This window comes from Gadus macrocephalus, chromosome 19, assembly GCF_031168955.1.
Source record: "Gadus macrocephalus chromosome 19, ASM3116895v1".
Taxonomy (NCBI): Eukaryota; Metazoa; Chordata; class Actinopteri; order Gadiformes; family Gadidae; genus Gadus; species Gadus macrocephalus.
In genome coordinates this window covers 11,898,730-11,910,454 of record NC_082400.1, presented here as the reverse complement: position 1 = coordinate 11,910,454, position 11,725 = coordinate 11,898,730, and the positions used below count along the sequence as shown (strand labels likewise).

General features: G+C 47.9%; 2 protein-coding genes across 2 annotated transcripts in view; one reads left to right on the top strand and one right to left on the bottom strand.

The window, feature by feature from the left end:
• Positions 1 to 1,208: 1,208 nt before the first annotated feature.
• Positions 1,209 to 11,725, top strand: part of bltp3b (bridge-like lipid transfer protein family member 3B) — a 28,431-nt gene continuing 17,914 nt past the window's right edge. The window contains exons 1-3 of the mRNA XM_060038807.1: positions 1,209 to 1,603; positions 8,668 to 8,830; positions 10,168 to 10,206. Coding sequence (XP_059894790.1) covers positions 1,560 to 1,603; positions 8,668 to 8,830; positions 10,168 to 10,206 — 246 coding nt within the window. The 5' untranslated portion in view covers positions 1,209 to 1,559. The remainder of the gene's footprint in view (positions 1,604 to 8,667; positions 8,831 to 10,167; positions 10,207 to 11,725) is intronic.
• Positions 10,241 to 11,520, bottom strand: LOC132447806 (complement C1q-like protein 2). The gene has a single exon (XM_060038794.1). It carries the CDS (start codon positions 11,271 to 11,273, stop codon positions 10,536 to 10,538), a length of 738 nt encoding a protein of 245 aa, XP_059894777.1. The 5' UTR covers positions 11,274 to 11,520; the 3' UTR covers positions 10,241 to 10,535.

Sequence of the window (11,725 nt, the reverse complement as noted above, 5' to 3'; positions counted from 1 at the left end):
CTTATAAAACTCCTTAGTTTCTCCAATAAGTATCTCTTAACTCTTATAAAACCCTTAAGGTTATCTAAAAAGTATCTCCAACTCGTATAAAACCCCTTCGTTCCTCCAATAAGTAGGCTATTAATTAACTCTGATAAAAAAAACCTTGTTCCTCCAATAGGTATTTCTTAATTCTTATGAAACCCTTACGTTTCTCCAGTAATTATCTCTTAACTCTTATAAAACTCTTAGTTTCTCCAATAATTATCTCTTAACTGTTATTAAATCCATAATTTCTCAAATAAGTAGGCCTATCTCTTAACTCATCTTATTAATGTATCATTCTTTTTAAGTTTTGCAGGCGTACCTTATCTAAGGGGAAGTTCCTCAAGTCAACGTCTGAGTGGGAGGGTAGACTGTCGTCTCTGGTCCCAGTACAGTCTCTAATGGTCCCAGTGCAGTATCTCATGGTCCGTAGTCTGTTATGGTCCATTATGAGATCTGTTTATTAAAGTAATGTAATGTTCAGTTTTGCTGCTGATATGGTAACAGCCAATGAGCCCTAATTAATTAAATCAAATAGTCCACATTGTGTTCAATATTGGAATTGTTTGCTATTTTCTTTGTGTATGAATCGTAACAGGATAATAATTAATAACAGGCCACTTTAAACGTTTAGCTGCACTTTTATATGATCGGTTAATTGGCTGTCTAATTTACTGAGGCCCTCAAACAATTTACATTCGATGTTTTTCCACAAGCATGAAATGTGAACTATCTTCTCTGGACCAATGTCCTGCACAGGAATGTGCATTGGTGTCACAGTTTGAAGAAACATTTCCTCGATTTAAACACTAGACGGCGCCAGAGGACAGTTTATGAATAACTAACTATTCATAATGACGAGAAGGGAAAATTAAACGTCATTTAAATCATAGGCAAGTTACTGAACACAATGTCTTGTACAGTGCATGCGTTTCTTAATTTCTTAATGTTAAGGACTTTTTTTATGCTAACCTAGGCCTAAACATGACGGCCTAATGAATAAGAATAAGAAAATCCTTCTATTTTCTTTCTACTTCCTCCAGTGATTCAGACGGACAACTTGTCATATAATGTAAGCCCCGCCCACACATCCTGACGTACTTTCCCCTCCCACAAACATTACCGTTCTGTCCACGCCCACACATCTTAACGTTCTTTCAACGCCAGCAAAGCTTGACGTTCTGACCCCGCCCACAGACAACCGCGTTCTGTCCCCGCCCCTCGCCGTGACACGGCTCCTCCCGCTGCCAGGTGTTGTGTCCGTACCGTCTGACGGTCAGAGCTCCACATTAACGGTCTTAGTGATGCCCGGGACTAGCTAGGTACCTCACTATCTCTCTTTGGGACCTGGATTCCGCCTATTTAGCGTTTGACGTGCGAAGGAACTCCTCAAGACCCGAGCATCACGGCAACCAGGATGAAGATGGACCGGAGGATGAGGGTGGAGGTGTCGTAATAAACCCGCCGGTGGAGAACGGCTAGCATCGAGCTAGCAGCTAGCGGCTAGCTGTCAGTCTGAAACTCTAGTCTCTGTCATGGCCGGGCTGATCAAGAAGCAGATCCTGAAGCATCTCTCCAGGTCAGTGTTCACCCTGTCCCCCCAGGTCACCCGGGCTGTCACGGGCTGTCTCCTAATCTGGGTTATCTCCTAACCCGGGCAAACCCTTAGCCCTGGTCGGCTACGGGCCACCTTGTACATATTTAATGTTTTTCTCTCGCATCGACGAGCTTAAGACAAGCGCTAACCTGCTAACTTCAGGAGCTAACCTGCTAACTTCCACCTAGTGAGGGCTAACCTCTCTCTCCAGTGAGGGCTAACCTCTCTCTAGTGAGGGCTAACCTCTCTTTAGTGAGGGCTAACCTCTCTTTAGTGAGGGCTAACCTCTCTCTAGTGAGGGCGAACCTCTCCCCAAAGTGTGGGCTAACCTCTCCCCAAAGTGTGGGCTAACCTCTCCCCAAAGTGAGGGCTAACCTCTCCCCAAAGTGAGGGCTAACCTCTCCCTAAAGTGAGGGCTAACCTCTCCCCAAAGTGAGGGCTAACCTCTCCCCAAAGTGAGGGCTAACCTCTCCCCAAAGTGAGGGCTAACCTCTCCCCAAAGTGAGGGCTAACCTCTCCCCAAAGTGAGGGCTAACCTCTCTCTAGTAAGGGCTAATCTCTCTCTAGTAAGGGGCCGAGGGCTAATCTCTCTCTAGTGAGGGCTAACCTCTCCCCAAAGTGAGGGCTAACCTCTCCCCAAAGTGAGGGCGAACCTCTCCCCCAAGTGAGGGATAACCTCTCCCCTTGGTGTTAGTCCTCACAGACTGGACTAATCCTGGACACTCAACCCAGCATGGTGTCTTTCTCATCCGCCACATGGCACAGAATGGGGTCATAACATAACATAGCTTGGTTGTATTTGGTTAACCTCACATGACTCTTCTAGTATTATGCCTTATGATGCCCTTCTTCCCTGTCAGACCAAAGCAGTACTACCTCGTTCCCCGTTTCATATTAAGCCTTTATTATTTTGACCAGTAGTTACAATCGTTGGCTTTTGATTGCGTAGTGTACTTCAGCCAGGACATGTTTTTAGAAACATTTCTGATTATTTGATATATTCCTGATTGCAAGAGACTAGAATTGTAATTGTTCGTACAATGACTACCTTATGCATTTAGCACACAGAATTAGAATAGACAGAACTAATAGCATGCATTTATAATGTCAACAAACACTGCTTTGTATCTATATCGTCCCCTATTTTGTTTATTGAGGCTGAGCTCATATACCAGAAGCGTGTCATCAGATCTGATTCATTGATAGTCATTGGCTGGCTGATGTGGCAGCTGACGAATCTCGGCCGGTTCTGGCCGGTGACAAACAGGTGTCATCAGGGTCGGGGTGCACGGCCATTGTTAGTGCTTCAGAGATCCCACAACATCTTCCTTCTGCGGTCGACCATTATCGGTTTATTAGGCCGCGTTTCATGACCTTTGACCTCAATGGGTTCAGATCCATGTCCTGCAGAGCAGGTGGAGGTTCAGCGTCGAGGTGAACAGGCCTTCAGGTTCCCTGCAGATATGGGGGATCAAACTGTGTCCTTTCCACCCAGGAGTAGAACACTGATAGCCAGAGAGGGGTTTGCTTCTTCAGGGTCCAACATTGTTAAATTGAGACAGTGTTGATGGAGAACAGTGTTGCAGTAAAGCAGCATATGGGCTGAGCTGGAACGGGCAGCCATGTTTGGTATGTCAACACTGGAGGTCAAGGAGGTCATAGAGGAACATGGAGAAGGAACATGGTGGAACATGTTCCATCCCTAGGGCCCAGGGGAGCTTAACAACCAGTAGGTTTGTAGTTCTATCCCTAGCTACAGGGGAGCTTACTAACCAGAAGGTGTGTAGTGCCATCCCTAGGGCCCAGGGAAACTTACTAACCCATAGGTGTATAGTTCCACCCGAAGGGCTAAGGGGAGCTTGCTGATCAGTAGGTGTATAGTTTATTATGTAGATGGACACATTAATTGGACAGCGCTCTGTTTAAATGGCAGACGGTGTGGGGTTGGGGTTAGGTCCACAAACAGGCCGTAGCTGCTTCCTCTACAGCTAACCACCACACATCACGCTAGGCTAGCTCTTAATCACCCTGGCCAAGCTCTTCATCACACAAGCAGTCTGGACCTCAAAGCTGAGACCTCTTCCTCTCTACATTGTTGGAATGTAACATTTCAAAATTCCTTGGTTCAATCTTTTCTCTGAGTCAGTTTTATGTCTGATCACGATCTGGCTGGAGGTCAGCAGGTCACCATGGGTCGAGGTCAGCAGGTCACCATGGGTCGAGGTCAGCAGGTCACCAGGGTCGAGGTCAGAAGGACACCAGGGTTGAGGTCAGCGCGGTTCACCTTGGTGGAGGTGGAGCTAGGGTGATGGGTGCATCTGACTGAGTGCATCATCACAGGTTTGATAGGACCTGTGGGGTCTTCTCAAGATAAACCAGGGTGGAGATGGACAGGACCGAAACCTGAAGCACACAGATGAATGACCAGCAGCAGCTAGACGCTCCGCTGATCCAAGGCCTTGGGGAGGGACTTACTGAGCTGATGTTCATTCAGAGAGAGAATGGTTGCTGTGTGATTGATGGAGATGCTATTGCTGCAGCTATTGATTAAGAATGGGACGGCGGTGGGATGTTTGGTGTCATGAGTCCCATCCCTGTACGGCACGAGTCATCAGCAGCATGTTGGCCCCTTCTCTGTGCAGTCAGAGGATGACTCAGTTGCTTTCTTTTCATTGGTTGAAGACGACACCGGTGACTCCGTCGACGCCCTTTCATTGGTTGAATGCAGCACCGGTGACTCCTTTCATTGGTTGAACGCAGCAGCACTAACGACCCTCTGTTGCTCTGAATGAAGCCTCTCTTATATACCAGGAGCTATCTGAGCCCAGCTGTGAGCAGAACTGGCCTCTCTCCGATTGGCTAGTGGAGATGGGAGGAGGAGCCTGTTAAGAATATCATTGTAGTGAGGTCTATCAGTCAATGTAATGTTCCTAACTTGCATTGGAATCAAACGTGTGCGTGTGCGTGTGTGTGTGTGTGTGTGTGTGTGTGTGTGTGTGTGTGTGTGTGTGTGTGTGTGTGTGTGTGTGTGTGTGTGTGTGTGTGTGTGTGTGTGTGTGTGTGTGTGTGTGTGTGTGTGTGTGTGTGTGTGTGTGTGTGTGTGTGTGTTCCTAACCTTTCTAAGCTCCGTCCTCATAAATATTCCAGTGCCTCTGTTCCTTCTTGGCGTAGATTCAAGCTTGCTTCACTTCAACACATTGTGTGTTTAGACTGCACACACAAACACTTCTGCATGTGTTTGTGTTTGTTGCATGCAAGTCTGGTGTAAAAATGGTTCTATATCTCTTGACATTAAAATCACAGCAATTCATTGAATAATGAATTCTGAATTCTGTTTTTTGCAAGAATTTCGTTTTTAGCCCGTCCCACCATACTTTAAAAATAAAACGATCAAGATTATTTCCCCCTCTTGAGAACGCTGTCTGTTCTTGAACCAAACCCGATCTCTAGAACTGGAACACAAAAGTAATTGGAAAGTAAAAAGATGTGCAGACGATGGACACAATGCCTCACTGCCTTTTTATGATCGTCACATGACATACTGGGGGAGTTTACCTCATGACCTCCCACCAGGGCCTTGAGAATCATTGCTAGGTATACTACACACGTTGGTTTGACTTCACCGCTATGCACACAACTTGGTTTGACTTCACCGTTAGGTACACACCTTGGTTTGACTTCACCGTTAGGTACACAACTTGGTTTGACTTCACAACACCGTTAGGTACACAACTTGGGTTTGAAAGTCGGGTCAATTTTCAGCACCACAAATAGTTTACATTTGTTTTAATTAAAATGAATTAAATTGCCTTTCCACATTGTTTAAAGTTCACCATTAACAGCTCTAGCTTGTAGGCCTGCTAAGATATTGTCTCACCTTTTCTTAGGAAATTGACTTTGAGCACAAAATTTAAAAACGTAATAAAACACACCAGGGAAAATGTTCATGTCTCAGCAAAACTGAAAGTCTTTCCCATGTCATCCACATCAGAACTAATGAACACAGAATCACAGAGAGCTCACATCCTGCAGCACATCCAGTGAAGGATCCTGCTGTTCAGATGAGGACAACCAGCTGCTCTGACTCAGAACAAAACAAGCAGCGTTCAGTGAAGAACTCCCTGAGAGATGACAGCCCAGCACCAAGCAGAACGCACACCTGTCTCTTAATGTGTAAACACTTTGTCCACATCGGCTGGCGGTGATAATCATGTCGGGCGGTTTCAGATGAGTCAACTTGTTGGACATGTTGCAAACGAAACACAACCTCAGAATTTGCTGGCTCTAGTTTGTCGGTGTGGGATTTGAGGTAGCCTGTGTTCCCAAAACCTGCTGTTTGCTCTTGTATCGGAACACATCTGTAACGACCCAAAGTCCTGTACGGAAACGCTGCAGGATGAATACGTGAAGCATCACACCCTTATTATTGCTAAAGGGTCCAGGGTCTGTTGGTTCCACTGTTTTTACTGCTTAATGACTCAGTCCAGATCCAGTCTTTGATTGTGATCAAGCAGGCGTAGGGGAACAGAGTTTATGGGCTCTCTGTGTGTGTTGGACAGACCAGTTGAGAGGACCGGGACGAGGGGTTGAGAGGAAGTGACATCGTTGTTCCACAGCTTGGTGGCTACCAGGTGTATTGTCTCTATTTTGTCCAATCAGCCCCTGTGGGTTCTGCTCATGCTAGCAGATCACTCACACACCATTCAGAAATGTCCTTCATTTTACGGCTGAATTATGTTAATCAGATCCATTCCTCCAAAGCACCTTCCTCGTTAACTCAGACAGCCTACACTCAATCAAGGAGCAGCCTTGATGTGAGCCTTGGCTACCTGGACTCGAAACCAGAACCTCCAGGTCTGTGACTCAAGAACCTGGTGATCCACTAGTACCCTGCTCCCCTCATCCAGTTAAAAACGGCCATCCATCCGCCATAACTGAAGTGAGTGGTCTTACCCTTTAGCTCTCTTTGTCTGGAGTGAGGTTTTTTTACCCTGCTGTGAGAGGGATGGAAGAGGAGGACTTGACGCCATCAGGACTTGACCCCATCAGGTTGAGCAGGGCCTTGACCCCATCAGGGTGAGCAGGGCCTTGACCCCATCAGGGTGAGCAGGGCCTTGACCCCATCAGGTTGAGCAGGGCCTTGAACCCATCAAGGTGAGCAGGGCCTTGAGACAGTCAGTTGGTCTTTACAGGTCTCCACAAAGGAAGAGGATCATGGCTGACAGTGCTGACCACTGGGTCATTATGTTTACTTTGATGTGGGACAGCCCTTCAGTTTAAAGCTGTTATTAATCCACTCCAAGAAACGAGTATTCTCTGTGGAGCTGATTCACGTCTCCGCTCTTATCTTGTTTCTGCAAGGGGCCGCTTTCAGGAAGCCAGGGGGGGGGGGGGTTCGGTTTGGTTGCATATTTGTTTTATTAGAACACTTCCTAAAAGACATCTAGTGCACTCTCCGAGCACACTAGATGCCTTTTAGGAAGCGTTCCATTCCAAATCGTCTCCTTTCTGGGCTCCGTGCTCTCTGCTTCCCCGAAACCCCCTCCGAGCGCGGGCAGCTGGGACGGGGATGAGGGGCGGATGGCTACACTGTTGGTTAGTGGGTGTTGGTGAGAGCCTGCAGGAGAGTAACATGTTGTAATGGCCCAGCCCCCCTCCGCGTTGCTCCTGATTTAGAAAAGTGAAATATTCCTGCACCACAGAAAGGCCCGCGCAACACTTCCTCCTCTCTCTGACTCTCTCCCTCTCGGAGGCTGACTACTTCTTGGTTTGTCTCTCTCTCTCTGCGTTGGTCCATCTCACGCCGTCTCTGTAAGTCTCCTCTGGCCTCTTCAGGCCTCTGGTTCTCCAGCGTGGTCTTCAGCAGGGTTAGTGAGTGACGTCAGGGTTGAGAGGAGAGAGAGGGAGCGAGATGACGATGTGTTGCTGGCTCGCACGGTGGATATTTGATCGGTGGAGTGGGATGAATATTTAACTGGTCACAAGGCTAGGGCACACACTTGGCCCCCCCCCTGTGTGTTTGTGTGTGTGCGCTTCTTAGAAACGGTATATCGATAATGAAGTCATCGTGACATACTAATGGTTTAAGTGTTTTGATTGTAAGGTTTAAGTCCATGTTGACAACTGATGTGTTAATGAATAACCTTCAATGATTTAAAACGTAATTTGGCCTCTAATTAATGTATACTGTATACTCCCATGAGCTAGAATGTTCGCTCATCTTTTGTGTGTGTGTGTGTGTGTGTGTGTGTGTGTGTGTGTGTGTGTGTGTGTGTGTGTGTGTGTGTGTGTGTGTGTGTGTGTGTGTGTGTGTGTGTGTGTGTGTGTGTGTGTGTGTGTGTGTGTGTGTGTGTGTGTGTGTTCTATGGTTATTGGCACACAACAATCACAAGTCACCACAGCCAATGGTGCAGCCAAGTGGACTGACTTTGTTTGAGCAACTCAACTGAAAGATAAATAACACAATGTTACATTTTCTGAAGCTATGGGGCGAAAATGTTGTATAAGATGAACTATCAAAATGTCAATGACAAAATCTAGTGTCCCAAAGCAGTTCTACTAATAATAGTGTGTTTATAACATTGCCCTCTGTAGAGAGGCTGTATGGCAAGGAATTTGGAGGTATGAGAAATCTCTGCTAACAATTAACTAAATAATCAACCAGACCCTGACCCCCCCACACACACACACACACACACACACACACACACACACACACACACACACACACACACACACACACACACACACACACACACACACACACACACACACACACACACACACACACACACACACACACACACACGTGTTTGTTCTGCATGGTCTTGTAACACGGTTTTGCATCCCAACCCCAGCCTTTAACTCCCTCCTCCCACCCCCATGAATTCCAGCACATCTTTATCAACCAGTTGACAGTCGCTTCTGTATCCAATATAATATGTAATCTATCCAGACTACCCCTAAAGGTGTGTGTCTGTGTGTGTCTCCAGACACCTCTAATGCTGTGTGTGTGTGTGTGTGTGTGTGTGTGTGTGTGTCGGTAGGTTTGCTAAGAACCTGTCCCCAGACAAGATCAACCTGAGCACGCTGAAGGGGGAGGGGCAGCTGACCAACCTGGAGCTGGATGAGGAGGTGCTGCAGAGCCTGCTGGACCTGCCCACCTGGCTGGCCATCAACCGGGTGGGCTGCAACAAGGCCACCATCAGGGTAACACACACACACCTAGATCTCAAACACACACACACACACACACACACACACACACACACACACACACACACACACACACACACACACACACACACACACACACACACACACACACACACACACACACACACACACACACACACACACACACCTAGCTCTGTCTCTCACTCACTCAGTCACTCACTCACTCATTCACTCTCTCACTCCTAGGGTTTTATCGGTGAGATTTGAACATTAATAATGAGATGAAGCCTACTTGATGTGTTTATGTCCTAAAATGTACACATATGACCTTCAGAGAGATGAGGAATGACCTCCGAGATTCAACAGCAGTGTGGATTAGAGTCTGGCTACAGGCCACACGAGGAAGATCGAGAGTTCAGCCGCTTGTAGCACGTCTTTAATGTGTTTACACGAAAATATTACCTGTCAAATACAATTACATTACTCATGCACTCACAATCCACTCACTCACACCTCACTTTCACTCATTTCCTAACTCAATGCCAGATGACCACAGCTTTGGTCAACACACACACACCCTTGGTTTGTGGTGGTGACTGTGTGTGTGTTATTTTTTTATCCCGATTGCCGTGGCATTGCCCAGCTCAGCAGAACTACAACGTACAACATTTATAATTATCGGCCAAAAATAATTTGAACACAACATTTCGTCATTGTTATCTATGGGATGGATGTAAAACATCTTACGCAGCGATTTATACCAAGCAGTTAAGAAGTCAAGTCCAGTGAGCAGAGCTGCATACACCACCACCTGTCTCACCATCACCTGTCTCACCACCACCAGTAATAACTGAGTGCAGTAGCACATCCTGAGATGGCGTGTTCTTCTCTCTGTGGGTCTGTATGTCTGTTTGTGTGTATGTATGTCTGTTTGTGTGTGTGTGTGTGTCTGTATGTGTTACTGTGGGTGTGAGCGCTAGGATGTCTGTTGCTGCCATTCTGTTTAAAATACATCTGATCTAATCAGCTAAAACCCAAAGACTTGCCTCTTCTGTTTTCAATGTTCTAAAATGAAAGTGATGAAAATGACGCTGTTTAACATTTCTTTAGGTGTCTTAAAATACAAACTAAAACAACTTGCTTGTTTTACTAACGACAACCTAAAGGTGCAAACACCAGAACATGTTCATGTCTGTGTTAATAATAAGATGCTCCTATCTGCTGTGGTCGACCACAAGATGTTTACCTTGTTAACTGATGAAGCCACACAGTCTGTAGAGGTGGTTATAATGGCCCCTCCATCTGTGTAAGATTGGTTTAAAATACGACAGTGGCTGAATGTGTCTTTCCTTTTCTGTCGTCTCTGACAGATACCATGGACCAAACTCAAGACCCACCCCATCTCGCTGGTAAGCTGGCTGTCTATATGGCTGTCTGTCTGTCTGTGTGTGTCTCTCGCTCTCTCTCTCACTCTCTCACTCTCTCTCTCTCTCTCTCTCTCTCTGTAAAGAATTCACACCATCACACAGTGGTAATGTCATATATTAGATATTATTTTATTTGTATTAAAGGATCAGGAAGAGGCAGGAAAATAATCATTTGCAAATCTATAAAAATATATATTTCTGTCAAAACAACAATCGAATCCAGCCAACCCCTGCTTTCAACCAATCACCATCAAGTCCTGCCAATCCCACTGGCCTCATCCCTCAAACCTCACCAGACGGCCGCCGGGGCCTCACATGGGGAAGAGCAAGAAGCCGCTGAAGGTGTTGTAGTAGTAGCCGTCGTCGTAGAGCATGCGGTTGGCGTACAGCAGGATGTAGACGCTGTCGCCGGCCTCCAGCTGCACCACGGCGGCGTTGGTGGCGCTGTCGTGGCTGTCGTCGCCCTCGGTGTCCCAGGTGGACACCATCCTCTGGCTGTTCATCATCATGGACACCACCGAGCTGGGCTGGCCCGAGTTGTTGTTGTACATGGTGTAGCTGAAGTAGTACACGCCGCGCACCGTGGCGGTGAAGGAGCCCGTGGCCGGGTTGTAGCCGCTGCCCATGTTGGAGAGGATGCGCTGGTACTTGAGCGTGGTGTCGTGGTCGAAGGGGCCGACCGAGTCGCCCAGCGCCGCCGAGAAGGCCACGCGGGGCGCCGCCGACGGCATGCTGGCCCGCATGGTCTTGAGCTCCTGGCCCTGCTCCTGGTTCAGCTTGCGGAGCTCCAGCGTCTCGCGGCTGCTGACCCCCTGCTGGGCCTGGCTGGTGGCCGCCTCCTTTACCAGCGTGCGCACGGTGTCCAGCAGGTCGTGCTGCACGCGGACCACGCTGTCCATCCGCTCGCGCAGGGCGGACAGCTCGCTGATCAGGGCGCAGCTGTCGGGCTGGCAGACGGCCAGGCTGGCGCCGCGGCCCCAGGACGTGTTGTTTTCATGGCACAGGCTGCCGGCGACGACGACCGCCAGGAGGAGGAAGGCGCGCTCCATGGTTCTCTGCCGGACGTCCGTTGGGTCTTCTCCTCGGGTCGCTGTGGTCACGGGCTCCTTGGTCTGAGGTCTTGAGGTGGATGCGTTTTTAGTTTAGTCTTCAGGTGGGTCGTGGTCTGGTCTTCGTCTGGGTCTCGGTGTGGTCTTCAGCGGACTGGTTCCAGTGTGCTCTCCCAGTTCCTTGCTTTGCTCTCGTCTCCCGGCCCGAGTGCAGCTCGTATTTATCCCCGCTTCTCGCTGTTGCGTAAGACCACGTCCGAAACCACCGCCTTCCCTCCTCAAAAGAAAGGCGATAATGAGAAAGTAGGGCGCGATAACGGCGAGCAAAACAGAAAGCGATAGCACCTATACCGTGTCTGGGGCAGACATTGTATTCATTCCTCAGGGTAACACTTTGTTATTGTCATCTGTATCGGATGCATTGACAGGGCGGATGGCTGTTGTGTTTTCTG